The 15853-nt window shown below is 45.5% G+C and overlaps 2 protein-coding genes across 3 annotated transcripts in view; both read right to left on the minus strand.

Annotated features, from left to right (window-relative positions):
* The window catches only part of LOC120030379 (metastasis-associated protein MTA2-like), a 31940-nt gene extending 21711 nt beyond the window's left edge, over positions 1-10229 (minus strand). For both annotated transcript variants that reach the window (XM_038975766.1, XM_038975767.1), the window contains exons 1-3: positions 9831-10229; positions 4035-4102; positions 2990-3083 (exon numbers count right to left, since the gene is read on the minus strand). In XM_038975766.1, coding sequence (XP_038831694.1) covers positions 2990-3083; positions 4035-4102; positions 9831-9858 — 190 coding nt within the window. In that variant the 5' untranslated portion in view covers positions 9859-10229. The remainder of the gene's footprint in view (positions 1-2989; positions 3084-4034; positions 4103-9830) is intronic.
* Positions 10230-10679: 450 nt separating this feature from the next.
* Positions 10680-15853, minus strand: part of LOC120030557 (echinoderm microtubule-associated protein-like 4) — a 30585-nt gene continuing 25411 nt past the window's right edge. The window contains exons 14-25 of the mRNA XM_038975974.1: positions 15034-15168; positions 14548-14686; positions 14031-14182; positions 13775-13900; positions 13328-13459; positions 13165-13232; positions 12795-12883; positions 12553-12650; positions 12287-12374; positions 12067-12165; positions 11826-11956; positions 10680-11722 (exon numbers count right to left, since the gene is read on the minus strand). Coding sequence (XP_038831902.1) covers positions 11522-11722; positions 11826-11956; positions 12067-12165; positions 12287-12374; positions 12553-12650; positions 12795-12883; positions 13165-13232; positions 13328-13459; positions 13775-13900; positions 14031-14182; positions 14548-14686; positions 15034-15168 — 1458 coding nt within the window. The 3' untranslated portion in view covers positions 10680-11521. The remainder of the gene's footprint in view (positions 11723-11825; positions 11957-12066; positions 12166-12286; positions 12375-12552; positions 12651-12794; positions 12884-13164; positions 13233-13327; positions 13460-13774; positions 13901-14030; positions 14183-14547; positions 14687-15033; positions 15169-15853) is intronic.

A 15853-nucleotide genomic window follows, 5' to 3' on the forward strand; every position in this document is an offset into this window, starting at 1 on the left:
TTTCAAGTCTTAAATGACAGATGTGTGTTAGAAATGAAGATGGGGAAACAGAACGAGGGGGATAAAGCTCAGAAAGTGAGTGACGGAACAGGGGATCCAGCCGCTGCCTCCATGGGAAAATGTGGTCCAGGGGTGGAAGCACGACCAATAGACGAGCCCCCGGCAGTATCTTTATTCAAATCACACTAAACAGCAAAGTGAAACTGACTATATACATTGCCCTTTTATCTACTGTGACAAGTGCAAGTCTACTGTGCAAGTCTATCATAACCTATGACCTGGAACCTTAACTTGTAACTGTACTTATGTGTAACCAATACCAGACAATGAAAATAATTCCCTACTCGGAAGGACAAACTCTTCTAGTCTATTCTAGTGACCTACTATAGCCCTACTGAAGCTTTACAGTCAATGTAAACAAAGGGCTGCATATAGCCTATATGACCTGGCAGGCAAAGATTTGTCCATGTAGATAAAGAAACATTACTTTTCCCCGTATGGAAATTGTTTTTGTATTATATCTAGTTTTACACGACTAAAATTGCACATTCCTAATTTGAGGCGGGTAAGTCAGTAATGTGTGAGGTGGTGGTGGATGGAGCACTGAGGGGGAGAGAACGAACTGGGCAGGACTATCGCTCCATCTCCACGGACTCCGCCCCTGCACTCAGCCACAGGAAACCCTGTCAGTAGGGGGGGGGGGGCAGGACCTCAGGCCACACCTCTTTCTGTTAACCCCTCCTGTCACCCCTCAACCCCCGCCCCCCTTCACCCCTCCTTCCCTCCCCTTGTCCGGCGAGTCCCTGCCAGACTAAGTGGGAAACCCTGTGCGTCAAACCTGAGGCGCCCATCCCCCCCATCATGTATACACCCCCCCACAACAAAAAAAAAATACATAAAAAAAGGAAAAAAAGACAGGCACTCAAGGCACACCCACGTGCAGTGGAGCTCCAGCAGAGCAGTGAACGCGCTCTCTCCCTCCACACACACACACACTTTCTTCCTTGACAAAGACACAAGGCAAGTCAGAGTTAACCCGTTGCGTGCCGTAGCCCTGTGGGACACATCAAGGGCCTTTTGTTCTGAGCAGCGTGCCTGGGCCGGAGGACAAGCTAAGAGGAGGGTAGGCAATTGGGGGGGTCTGGTGGTAGAGGAAGAGAATAAAGGATTTTAATAAAGAAGGAGGGGGGGGTACTGTTGGAGGGAGGGAGAGAGAGAGACTGGGAGAGAAGCCCAGGTCTTGTGTAACAGGACAGTGCCAAAGCGGTGGCTCGTGCTGCCGAGTGGGAGGCGGGAGCGCAGGCGTTTCTCGGGCGCCCGAGCCAAAACACAGGAGAGGGACGTAGAGTAGCGCAGCATAACGCAACAGCCGACAGTGTGTGTGTGTGTGTGTGTAGCGGGGAGTCAGAACAGAGTGAACCAGGCCAGGTCGCGAGGAGGGCTGGAGCTAGACTGGGCACTAGGGTCGCTACACCGGCCCAGTTGTGGCCGTTTGTTTGCAACCCATCCTCAGCCTTCCTCTCTCTCTCTCTCTCGACTGGTTGCAGCCAGTTTCAGGGCCATCTTTGTGTTTCTCCACTGACCCCCCCCCCCCCAGGGGAGGTTAGATAGAATACCTCCGCAGCACACAGTGGCAGTTAACGCTAACACACCACGGTGACATAACCAATCAGCTAGCAGGGGCTCCAGGGCCGAGGGGGCAGGACAGGAGATCACCTACCTACCCAGCTACCCCCAGCCACCCCTGCCTCCTACTGGAGTTCCTGTCTCCTATTGCCGCTAAACGACCACAGAGAGGACCCATGCTTTTTTGATGACATTTTAGTCATTCAGCAAATAGAAGCTCGTATCCAGAGTAACATGCGATAAGTAGGCTCTTTCATTAAACCAAACTGGAGGCACTGTACAGGTAAAACTTGGAATAAAATGTACATCCAGAGTCAAACAAATTAACTTTGTCAGCTAGACAGGTGTAGTAGTTAACATTATAAAATGCATTACAGATTGCTGGTAAATGCATCCATTTTGGGGTGTGGATCTGAATGTCTTGTCTGGAGCCCTGCCACTGCATGCAGCCCACTATGTTAGAGGACTGTGTGTGTGTGTGTATGTGTGTGTGTAAATGAAGCCGATCAGGGCTCTAGGTAATCTGAGTATCATTAGCATCACAACACTACCTCGGCGGCCGCTTCTCTCTCCCCCTCCATTTCCCCCGCTCTGCATCTCTTCCTCTGATCACTGGGCATCTGCACAAATGCACCACTCAGGGCACTCTAGTGGGCGACCCCCTTTTACTGGAAACGTGTGTGATAAACACCGACACTCAAACCAATAGCCAGCCACTATTACTCCTACAACAACCCACAAGTACAGCACGATTCATGATAGAAAACCAACACAAAAAAACTATTCCCCTTCTCCATTGTGAATGAATCCTACATTAGTATCATACTCCTACTGGCAGCTGCAGTGGAACAGCACTACGCAGTAAGCACACTCTTACACACGCCGTTCTGCTTCAGCTGGAGACAGACGGTCCGCCCCAAATGGCAGCCTAGTCCCTATGTGGTGCACTACTTTTGACCAGGTCCCTATGGGTCCTGGTCAAAAGCAGAAAACTACATTGGGTTCCATTTGGGACGTGGGCAGAGCATCCCTCTGCTTAGAGTGAGAGCCAATTGCCTGCTGGTAGTGCAGAGGGAGATCCCAATCTGATTGGAACGCAACACAGTACTCATTCTGGATGGAGATAATAAACTGGTTTATACGAAAGAGACGTCTACTCTAATAATGCTCTCCAATAACTTCACACAGTCCATAGACTGCACAACATTAGAGTTTGGCATAGAGCTAAGAGTTGCCTCTCTCAAGTGGTGTGTGTGTGTGTGTGGTGTAATAGGCCTCTTGATCTCTTTCTGAGCGCAGTGAAGGAGCAGAGCACTGATGGACTGCGATGAGACGACACGGACATAAAGGCTGTTGTACTCACTCGCGTTGCTGTCGGCCAGAGTGTTGAGGTTGCCCGAGATGTCCCGCCTCCGGAACAGACACACCACCTTGGCTTCCACGTTCCCATTGGCCGTCTGAGAGACATATGTGACAAGAGTGGTCAGTCACTACCGGCCAATACTTCGAATGATTGCCATAATCACAATATTATTCTCTGAACGGCATGCCACATTCATAGATACGATTTCCCCATCTATGAATGGAAATCGGCCATTTTGAATTGAATCAAATGTATTGAATATATGCTAGAACTTAAACTGGGGCTGTAAGTGACGAGGGGGTGACGCGAGACTCTCCATCATTACCATTGGATTAACCATGATCTGAAGAGAGGGAGAGAGAAACGACAAACTGAGGCCTCAATGTTGGGCTCCTCATCTAATTCACACTCAAGGTAATGTCCGAAACGGCGCCCTATTCCCCATGTAGGGCACCGCTTTTGGCCAGGGCTCTTTTCAAAAGCAGCGCACTACGTAGGGAAGGGAATTTTCAGACGCAGCCTCAGTCATAATAATATCTATTATTGCACCCCCCCCCCCCCTCCTCCTCCTCTTCCATTAGTGCTCAGAAGGACAGAGTTCTGCTAGTGGTGCTCGCCACAACCCCTTCAATGTAAGAGTGTTATATAAATGAGCTTAATCCTTTGACTGGGAAACAAGCCTGTGTCATACGCCACTACGCTACTGCTATAGCCAGCAGCATTACGTAATGTCTCTTGCACCAGCACCTTGTCACTACTGTAGTAGTCCTGGCTGGCTAACGAAAGCACAACACACCGGGAAGAGGGGGGCAGGGGGGTGGTGGCAAGAAGATTGTGGTTAGAACCTAGGAGGTGTGTGTGAATCTCTCTCTCTGGGTGTGTGTGTTTTACCACCATCATCGCCCCCAGAGTTACAAACACACAGGCTCTCAGGTCAGATATGATAAGCTTTACATTTACAAGATGGGGCTGTCAATGTCAGCGAGTTGTTATGTAAACGCTCCGAATCAGAGGGTAGATGTGAAGGACAGATTATTGTACCAACCTTGTTGAGCTCTTCTATTCTGCGGATTAGGTAGGGGTTGCTGGAGGAATTCTCAAAGTACACGTAATCTGAAAGGGAAAGACAAAAGTCTGAGTCATATGAATCATAAAAATCTGTAGCATTTCAATTCAGAGCATGACTTTGAACTTGACCTCTCCGGTTACTCTTAACACGCTCAGATGAAAATCACTAATGCGTCTGTGTGGAGACCGGACTCTGTTGGAGTCTTGGTACGGTCACTTATTGATATGACTAAGGGGAACCCACCACCACTAATGGCAGATGACGTCAACCACCACTCAGACAGGCTTTCACCAGGCAAAATCAATCCATCAAAAAGCCTACAGGTGCTTGGTGGGGAGAGCTAATAGCCTTGCACAACACACCCCGTCTGTGTCTGCCATTTCAAGCACAAGTGAGCCAATATTCACTCAGCCATCCTAGGCTACGCCAGACTACAGTACCACTATAAGATGACTTCTGTTTGCATGTTCCCTCATATCTCATGATAGGGCTACATTATTAGAGATGCTGGTGTTACTGAAAAGTGTCCCCCCCCCCCCCCCAAAAATGGGACTTCAGTTAAAAGAACAAAGCCCAGCACCTTTGCTTACAGAGATGGTGGGCCTCAATCTCTTCCACACAGCCCATTGATAGTAGCCTATGACTGAAGTAGAGAAGTCTAAATAATTAGGCGAATCAATTAATTACCCAGAAGAGAAGTCAGTCTTTGAAGACACACCAAAATTGTTTTGGTATGCCCACTATTATAGGCCTAGGCTACTCACACGGTTTAGGTTACAATATCAAAAACGCACCTCTAAATTACTTCTCGCCAGTGATTAAGGCACGACAGGTGATATTTTGGCTCGTGTGGCCAATATTTTAATTCTAGCAGTGAAGTGGAAGGGGAAACCAGACAGTGTGTTTTAGGGGTCATTTGCAGGTCATAGCAAAAGCCAAAGGCCCTGTAACATAGCTCTCAGCAAAATAACTGTCCTGATGAATCAACAGCTCTGTTCAACATCAATCTAGGAAACGCAAGCAAATTATGTGATAATATCTATAACTACCGTGGAGACTGGACATTGTCTACACCAAGACATAGCCAGTCAAACCAGGCTAATCAAGAAAACATATTGAAAATGGGTGTCGACGAGCAATGTTGTCGCCTTGCATCTGTTCAGGGACACGAACCTTTAAGATGGACACCAACATTGGCTAACATTGCAATGCATCAGCGATCATATCTATTCTATAGAAGGAGAGTTACAGGATGTAGCCCAGGGATGATTCCACGCAAGCGGGAGCAGAAAATATTTTCGGTATGTCAGAATGTTCTGGCAACTCTCACATAAAAACTTCACTGGGTGGAAGGACGCTTTTTACATTTGTCTTATAAACCACGTTTGATGAAATTTGACATTTTAGGACAATTTTAGACCCTGTGATCTGTGAACCGTACACAATCCAGATGACATCTCCGTGTCATTAAACTCCATATAGTGTTCTCTCAAATATGGAGTTTGTCTAGATTATGAAATACAAATGTTCACGTTAAAATGTATACGACACTAAAAATATGATTATCAAAACGACCCTTTGATTTTGCTTATTTTTAGACACAACCAACATCATCCCTACCAATTAAGTTTCTATGTGAGAATTGCCAGAACAATCAGATACCAAAAATATTTTCCGCTCCTAGGTTAAAAGAACACGTCGTGGATGACGGGAGAAACGCCTCCACTGCCATTATGTAACCACAGACACTGGGGTGGACAGACTCTGGCTCAAGAGAAAAGAAAAGACCGCACACAGCACTGTCATCCTCTTCTTTCCCTTTATCCATTCACCCCCCTTTCTCCATATTCAACCATGTTCTCGGCTCTCGGTCTAGCCCCAGTGGGACAAATGAAAACATGAAGCTCTCTCTCCACGCTACGGGGGCTCCGTGCCCGCCTGGATGAAAACGGCGAGAGACAGGGAGAGAGCAGGCTAAAGCGGTGCCTCGCGGATCAAAGGACCAGGGGCTTTTTGAACGGGGATCACAATCTGCCCTTCTGAAAAGACAACCTCAGCTCAGACACTCAGAGTCAGTCAGCATTAACCAGATGCCTATGGATGTTCAATTTGTAGGTTATACATTTCAATATGATCAATTGTTGTTTGAAGGACAAATCATCTCAGGAAGAGTAATATGCTTCTCGTCTATTGCAGTTACTGAACAGTGGCAGTTGTGGCGCAGTGTGTTAGGTGCTTGTGGGTGGATTCAGAGTAGTGAGTGGAGGGAGCCCTTAAAGAAATCTGAAGAACTGCCTAATTAGGTCTATACATTTATAATGACTTGTGGTGCCGTTAGGATCTGTCCTTTCATGACGCAATTGATGCTCTATCGTTTTAGGATCACAGTCTTACCAGTTAATCTATTGCTACTTACAAAACACCCATGGCAAGCACTAACAACCTACGATCCAGTAATAGTATGTTGCTGTTGAGACAAAAGACTGAAACACAGGTGAGTGGATTTTCACCAATCCCATACACTTCTATAGGATGAACTCACATGTAACAAAAGCCAATGTCACAAAACAACAGTCAATACTACACAAGGGTCAGCCTGGGGTCCCGGGTCTCAATCTCACTGACCCTGCATTAGCCCCTTACACAGTTGATGCATTCCCAGTAGCACTGATTCCTTCCACGAGCTCTATATTTTTTATTTAACTAGGCAAGTCAGTTAAGAACAAATTCTTATTTACAATGACGGCCTACCCAGGCCAAATTGTGCGCCGCCCTATAGGACTCCCAATCACGGCCGGATGTGATACAGCCTGGATTCGAACCAGGGACTGTAGTGACACTTTTTTGCACTGAGATGCAGTGCCTTAGACCGCTGCGCCACTATATCAACAGGACCCGTATCCAGCCTGCCACTGTTTATTATCTATGCATAGTCACTTCACCCCTACCTACACGTACAAATTACCTCGACTATTCTGTACCCCCACATACAGCCTCGTCATTGTTATTTTATTGTGTTACTTATTTTTTTATTCTAGTTATTTAGTAAATATTTTCTTAACTCCATTTCTTGAACTGCATTGTTGGTTAAGGGCTCATAAGTAAACAGTTCACGGTAAGGTCTACACCTGTTTTTGGGCCGCATGTGACAAGTAAAATGTCGATTTCAATAGGCTCCTCTGGCTATAAAGCAGGACCTAGACCTAGACCAAGGCATTCAATTCAACTAATGGAGACAAGTAACAGCTTAAAACACAATTCACCAGAATGGACATGTGGTCTTATATGAGGAAAAGGCATGTTTTAATACAGTAGCAAGCCTAAATCCAGCAGACTATCAAAGATCAGATGAGGTCCAGAGACAAATGACAACGCTATGACATGTGGGACCCTCAGAAATAACCGCAACTGAGCAAATATAACACAGCGCCCTCATATTCAAACGAATAATTAGAGCACAATTTCATAGCCAGCACACAATTTGTCAAGAGTGACACGTCATTTCATTACAGAGCAGAAACTCTACCACAGACATGGAGCAACACAGTCAGTAGCTGTGACAGTCATTCAACTATTGAGGGAAGTCGCATCAAAACACATTTTCAAGGACTCTTACTAGCCAAAAGAAGAGAGCAGCCGTGTATGGTCTGTCTCTACCGTTTGGGAAGATAACAGAATAAGCTAAACACAACATTTTGATTGTACAATGAAATTCCACAAGAACAAGTTTCCTTGACACACCACTGCATACTAGACTAGTGGCCATATGTATAGCGAGTCTCAGAGTAAGAGTGCCGATAGAGGATAAGTTCAACCTTTTAGTTCACAATGAATAAGATTGAATGAACGGGGGAGGGACTGATTCTATATCAGCACTCCTACTCGGAAACGCTGGCCCAGCCCTACCCAACTGGGTAGATATTCCGCTAGGCAGTGGTTCATGTGACCACCTTGACTGGAGCGAGGAAAATTGGCAAGAACATCACTTTCCTCAACAGTGGAACAACAATAGATGTAATGGCTGCCTTATGTACACGCTCTCTGGGAAGGTTCCCCTCAAGAGGGCCGACGGTGCACGGGTTAATAAGCATTTTGTCGCGCTCTGAGGTGCTAGGATGCAGTGCTGTGAAGGATTAGGCAAGCAGGCCTTGCCGGCAGACAGGCCGGAAGACACTACCATCTGTGGGGCAGTGCCATCTCGGGCACAGTCTCAAGGCCAGGATGACCGAGGGGGGAGGGGCGCTACAGTTAGACCATTTTACTCTCATATGCGCCTAAATATTTTGCGGTGCGACTTCGACTTTTTATTTAGGAGCACCAGTGCGCCTTGAAAAATTAAGGATTCTATTACCTCGAATATTTTTCAACCTGTAAAAAAAGTCAGCAGAGCTCTGTGGGGTGGGTACAGTATAGGGATTAAAAGGCTGAAATACCTTGCTGAAATTGCCATGTTAGTAGAGGTGAAATCAATGACTGCATAATCCTGCAACTAAAACAATGCATTGCAAGAAATAATAGCCTCAGCAGTGTCATGTCTTTCAGACAGTCAGTAGTTAAATCCATCTATGCTGTTGCCTGTAAAACAGCCCAACTCAACATCATCATATATTGCAAGACGTCTGTATGTATTTATCAATGGTGTAGAATTCAATGCCTGCTGTAGGCTGTATTGTTCAAGTTATATTATGCACAGAAAGCAGACAGCATCTTCGATGAGACTGCACGGTTTAATCAACGTGACCTAAATACAGACGCTCTTGTGGAACCTTACACAACGATAAAATAGCCAGAATGTATGCCTATATTTCACTGACACTGTAGCTGTGCATCCACCAAAACACTTACTCGAGCCAAGACAGAAAGGAAACGTGAATTACAACAACGTTGCACCAACCAAGTCAAGATCATTGATGTTGATAATCTTTCTCACCAGCAATAATAGTATCGCATATCATTGCAATGTTGATGATCAAATAAAGCTGTCGACCCTAGGGATTGAGGAGCCGGCTTAACTCTGGCCATTTTGCGACCTAACGCAACGCACGTTTACCGGCTTTTTAACATGCAGACCTCAGTGTTGTTATTTTGCTAAATGCACTATATTAACCTTGGCAGCTAAACAATGCAGCTGAATGGTAAATAATAGTATCTACAAAATGTTACAATTTGCAGAGTAGTTTGAAGTTTAACAATACGTCTTCCCAATGATAATACATTTCCTTGCTGTGTATGCTAACGTTAATTTACGCTAACTACAGTAGCTAACTACGTAGCTCGCAAGCTAACTTGCGAGTTAAAAATATACAGCTAACTAGCGAGATAACATAGGTAGCCTGATTGTAAAAAGGTAGCTAGTCAAACCAGCAAGTGGTAGTTAAGTAAATAAACCATGTTTTAGCTAGTAACTTTAGTTAGCTAGCTAACATACTCAAGTTAACTTGCTGGTTTCAACCAATGATATAAATCATTGGTTTCAACAAAGCAATTAGAGGCAGGCTAGATATAAACTTGGTTGACTATACTACACTACAAGTGGACTAACTAGTCGTAAAATACAACTGACATTAGATTGTTAGCCAACGAACGCGTTCTAATTTAACATGTCTTGCTATTAAGTTAGCTAGCACTAGCCTGCTAACTTGGTAGCCAGCATTCGCGGAAATAACAATCGTTCGATAGATATCTAGCGAATGCAAATCAGCTAGCTAATTACCCTAGCATAGCTAGCTAACGTTCACCGTGAGGGCTCCTCAAAATAAAAAAAATACTTACCTCCCACTCGGTACATGTTGGCCGCCATTCTCTCGTTACCCCCAACAAACACTGTCCAAGGGATTCCCCTCTTGCGTTAAAAATGTCGATCTGGAGCTATTTTATCCCTGCATTTATTAGAGACCTCACCCGCCGCGAAACAAAGCCGGGACCCGGCACAGTAGCCAAGCTCTGGCGGGTAAAAGTTTAAAGTTTCCGTTGCAATGTTTCGGGGTTCCAAAATGCGTCTTTGTTTCAGTCCGATAACGACCTCCCTCTTCCACACTCACTCACGCATTCACACTTGCAGGCAGGCATGCATACACAGCCCTTGATAGCTAGCCTGTCTCTTACTCCACTCTTCCTCCCATCCTCAGCTCCCAGCTTCATCCTCCTCTTCTTCACCTCCGCTCAGTTTGCACACACATACACACACACTGCCCCCCCCCCCCTCGTTTGTAAACGTCATCTCCGGAAAATGTAGCTTAGAATCGGAAAACTCCGGCTACTTATTACACACACACAATTCTCAGCAAGACAGAGTTGCTCCAACCCTCACCAACATTATTGTGTCAGCCCATAGATATAATTAAAGTAATACTGAAGACAGATAATCTGATTCGCATATTTCGCATTAAGAGTATGCAGATGAGCACATTGATGAGAAACAGCCTTCCATCAGACTTCCTCTACAATCTACATTCAGATACAGTATGTACAGTAAGCAAAATGACAACTCAACGCCCATTATTTGAACAACACTCCCCTCTAGCGTTCATTTCGATAGCATACAGTTTTTAGCACTAGTGTAACTGGAAATGCACGCATGCTTTTATAATGAAGGATGCTATGAATTCATAAGCACTAGTTTGTCATTGTTTATTGATAGAAATATCTGGAGACAAAGAAAACCACGACCCATTTAAAAGTACTTTTAAATAAACATAGAAGAAATCCAATACAAAAGCAAAGTGTACAATAAAGGTAAACATTTCTGAATTTGTCTAATACTCAGGAGAGATTAGTTTCAACTACAATATGAGTAAAGAAAATATTTTTGTTATTCAATTCTAAGGCACTTGAGTGATTGTCACCATTTTGCAAAATGCAAAATTGGTCTGAAGCACATAAAAAGTTCAATATTCATAGAGATCGACACAGCACAAGATATGTTTGATTTTATATGACATTTATGAGAAGACAATAACCATAAAACCCCACTAGGGTAAGCTTGCATGGTAAACAAATTAGTAAACAAAATAGGATATTTTGGAATGTTGTCAACAATTGATCCCTTTGTCATCAATTAATGATGGCAGTCCCAACAGTTTGACCTTTTTCCAATTGCATCAGTCGAGGACATTCACAAAGATTCAACAGCATTTCACTCATTCTGAGAAGTAAATTGTGCCCAGATGTATTAACGTTTTCATTACATCATGTGTGGCTCATATCTGCATTACAAAACTCCATTGTGTTTGAACAGAGAATCCTATGGACATAAGGGATGTGATTCCTAAACCTGCTTTGATTTAAGAGCCAGACACAAACACTACGCCACAGGTCCAGAAGCCACTCTCTTTCTACGTTGCTCCCTCTCTCTCTCTCTCTCCCCCTCGCCCTCTGTAAACATTCTCTCCCCTTTGTCTCTCTATCAGCCTCTCTCTGTTTCTCTCAGTCTCTGTCTTTCTCTCCATGTCTCCTTCTCTCCCTTAAGGTTCTGGGGAGCTGGTTGAGGTGGAAGAGGAGGAGTGTAGGCGGTCTCCCCCGCTGTCCCCCGTCCCTCCTCTCTTGACCCTCCACTGGAGGATACAGGTGTCCTTGCCGCCCATTGAGAGCACGTGACTGTCACAGTGGGTGAAGCGCACGTTGGTCACGTGACTGCCGTGGCCCTCATAACTGTGGTTTGGAGCCTGATGGGTAAAATAAGACATTTGATATGTGGTGAGCTTTCTGGTAGAAGGAGTAAAAATGATTGAAATCAATTGAAAAATGTGGCACTGAATTATTCCTGACTTTGGGTTTTGGGCAGGGGTACTGGAAGAGGTGGACTTTACAGAAGTCATCGGCCACTGCCACCATTCTCTCATTGTGGGAGCGACAGAGGGCGTTGATGTCTGTACCGTCTGAACCCTCCAACCACACACCTGTGGGACGACACAAAATAACACACAACACATGTCAGCCACTCAGCCACAGGTAAAGGGTTGAGTGATATTGAGAGGCTTGTGATAGTTTGAATGCTGGTTCTTCTCACCCATGACGTGAAAGCCCAGTACACAGGTGTAGGACGCCCATTCTCTGTCTTTGCTCTCATAGCGGTTCCTCAACAGTTTGCAGCCTCCAGCAATGTCCCCTGTTTGAGTAAAATAGTCCTTAGGATAATTGACTTAGGGAAATTAGACATGACAAAAATATACACGTGTTCAAATGAGACATGCACAAATAAAAATGTAGTTGTTTGCACAGTCACTCACAGTAAAGGATTTCGTAATCGCCTGAGTTGGACATAATGTACTTCCCGTCTTTGGACCAATCAAGGTGAGTGATGAAGCTGGAGTGACCCTAAAAGTAACAGACATAACAAAGTGACACAACGCCCAAACACCATGACAAATATGTCCCGTGTCTGACTGAACAACAGGGCCACTGTGCTCTAACTGTAACCCACAATGGATCACTCATTCATGACATAAATCATCCACAACCATTCCCAACATCCCAGGACTGCACTGCAACTTACATTGCACTTTCCGTAGCGGGAGTAGCGCCGTCCACTCTCTGTGACGTTATAGATGTAGATGAAGTTGTCATGGGAACCCACGGCCAGGAAGCTTCCATCTGAAAGGGTAAAAAAAAAAAACATGTTCCAAATAGAGATAAATACAAACAATAGAGGTCAAACCTAGTGGTGAGTCAGCACGTATTACTGAAGCATGGTTGACATTCGCTCCATTGTGACACTGAAGGAGCTTGACCTCTGACCTGGTGAGTATCTCATTACGGACAGCTGTTCATTCCCGTCGGTGTAGTCTGAGACTACATCTTTGGTCTGCAGGTCAAGGACCAGCCACCTGTTACGGGGAGATTGGGAGGTGGGTGGTGGTGAGGGGTGGTGGGGGTGGGGTTGGGACGAGAGGAACACAACCAGTGTGAAGGTTCAATCCTCCAGACAAACGATTCTGCTTTATCGTCCCGGAGTTTGGGGTAAATATCTAGCGGCGACATCGTGACAAACAGGAACGCATTGATACTGATTAACGCAGTAGATTAGCTGATAGCGAATGAGATACTTCTATTGCCTGCTCTAGTCTTCGCGTTTGATGCGGTTGTATTTCAGAGTGGAGTGTCTCACCTGCCCGTGCTCAGCCCAACAGACACCACAGACCCATTGGGACAGAAATCAGCACACAGCCCATACTCCTGAAAAATATGAGGATAAGTATTTAAGAATATGTTTCACCTTGTGTGTGTGTGTGTGTGTAGGTGCGTGCGTCTGTGCATTTATGCCCGCTCACCTCTAGCGTGGTGCACCAGTCCAGTTTGTGCTCCTCTGTGTTCCACACGCACACCTGTCTGTCATGTCCACAGGTGAGGAAGACATCCTGGGAGGGGTGTGTGGCCAAGCCCCACATCTCATCCACATGGCCCTGCACGGGGGAGAGCAACACACACACACCATCACACACGCTGGCTTTCGGTTTCTATTCTCGAAGCTTCAATGTTCACTCCTCGACACTGATTGGCCTGGAGTAAGACATGGTTGACTCCTCCAGTAGTTTGACCCATGGATACAACGATCTAATGCTTTTAAATCCACGACGGGGAGCGAGAAAGTGCGCTGTGCACGTCGGGGGAGAAGTGTAGGGAATCGGAACGCAGAACATGTGCAGACCAGGTGTGTAACCCGCAAACCGCTCCACATATCACTCCACGTATACTCCATCATGCTAATGTTTACATACCTGTACTATGGCCACGAAGCCGTCAGAGAAAGTGCCCCTTAGGATGGCATTTCGGGTGGTACCAACCAACACCTCTTCCCCGTCTACATCCGCAATGCAACGGACCGCCCCGAACTCTTCTGGAATCTATAACAAATACATAAAACGTAGATATTATTCGGAAATAATACATAAATAGCCAAAAAAAAAGGTTTTTAACACGCTCAGTTTGGTTATTAAGAGTGACAATGCACACACACAAACACGCGTCTTTCACCTCACACTCTCTCTCGGGTGCCAGGTCAGCGCTCCAGCGGATGATCTTACGGTCTTTGCCCCCGCCGCTGAGGAGAGCGCCCCCCTGCAGCATACACAGAGTAAACACACTGCCGTCGTGGGCCCGCGTCTGACGCATGATCTGGAACGTCTCTGCAAAAGGAGGAAGAGAGAAGATGACTTTGTCTATTGTCACAGGCCCTGCGATAGACGAGCGTCCTGTCCAGGGGGTGTAACTTGTACATCATGCTGCCTCACGCCACAGAAACAGGAGATCGGCTCCTGCTCCTATGAGCCGTTCCCGGCTCACACAAGCCAAGGCTACTTACTTACTATTGTCACAGGTCTCACACATTTGGAGAGCAAGGGGAAAAAGAGTCACAGCTATGGAGTCTGGTAGCATAGTTGGTTGAGGAGGTACTAAATCAAATGAAACGATATTTTGTCCATATGTTTGTATTTTGTATTACATTTATTTCATATGGAGAACCTAGTCCTAATTTGGAACAGACAGTTACCTTTGGCCCCTTTCCCCAGTGTCTTGACGTCGCCGGGTGATTTGCCCCATGTCAGGATGTTCCCCTCGGAGTCCCCGGTCAGCACGTCTCCCGTCAGGCTGAACACAAAGCACTGGATGAACTTGGGCTTCTTGTATTTCTAACAGAGAAGAGAGAGGAAACATCACAAACAAGTTTGAATGGCTATATTTGAGTGGGATCTTTTTTATTTCTGACAGTAAGATAAAGATGATAAACATGTACGCAACAAATGAGTTTGAATGACTTTATGTAGTGGAGGTGGTTCACTGATAAATAGCCTTGCCTGAGACCTGCAGACGAGTCTAGGCTTCAGCTCAGTGGGCTATAATAGTCTTTCTTGAGGCATCCAAATAAGCCGGGTTTGATATACCCAGTCGGTCATGTTTACAGGGTGCTGTTGACCTTTTGACAACGTGAAAAAGGCTGTCAAAGTACTTGTAGGGGCTTATAATGGATTTCACTCACCCCGAAGATGCCCTGCTTCTTGGTGAGTGAGCCGGCACTTAGCGTCCAGAAGTAGACGTGAGACTTGCCACAGGTGATGATGTTGGTGCTGTCGTTGGGGTTAAACTCGACTGTAAACACTGCCTCGTTGGTGCTCTGGATTGACACACGCCAGGGGAAGAGTTCAAGTCGTGAAATAATTGATTCAAATGCTAAATATCAATTGAAACTGTGAATCCCAGTATCTCATAACTGCATTTCTATGAGGACAATTCAAATGTTGTATAAGAGGGTATAATGCATAACACTTCTGCACCAAAGTCTCAAATGGGCAGCAGCTGCACTATATGAAAAAAAGCATTGAACTATTCCATTACAGTCCAGTGGGGGATGGGCATATATGGGCATGTGTTACATACTGTACATTGAACCAACTGCTATATTTATGTGGGCTGCTAACCCCCCCCCCCATGTGACCACTCCCAATTTTTGCTGGAGATCCAAAAACTGGACTATTGAATCTATGGCACTCTCATGACAAATTATGCTTATGCAAAATCTATTTGGCGAATCATACATATGTGCTACAAGAAACTGAGGACCAAAGACAGGAAATGAGCTCATATAAACACCCACCTAATATCCAAACCACCCACCAACACACACACACACAGTCACACACGCACGCACACGCACACAGACAAATTCACTGTCTAAAATATTTACACAGTTGCCATGGCAACGTTGCTGAACTTACTCTCAGGGAAGTTGAGAAATTTGGGACAGAAGTCTGCGACAGAACGAGGTGACGTGGACGCCATATTTTTTTCTTAATCTATGC

Source organism: Salvelinus namaycush, chromosome 36 (assembly GCF_016432855.1).
Source record: "Salvelinus namaycush isolate Seneca chromosome 36, SaNama_1.0, whole genome shotgun sequence".
Classification (NCBI taxonomy): Eukaryota; Metazoa; Chordata; class Actinopteri; order Salmoniformes; family Salmonidae; genus Salvelinus; species Salvelinus namaycush.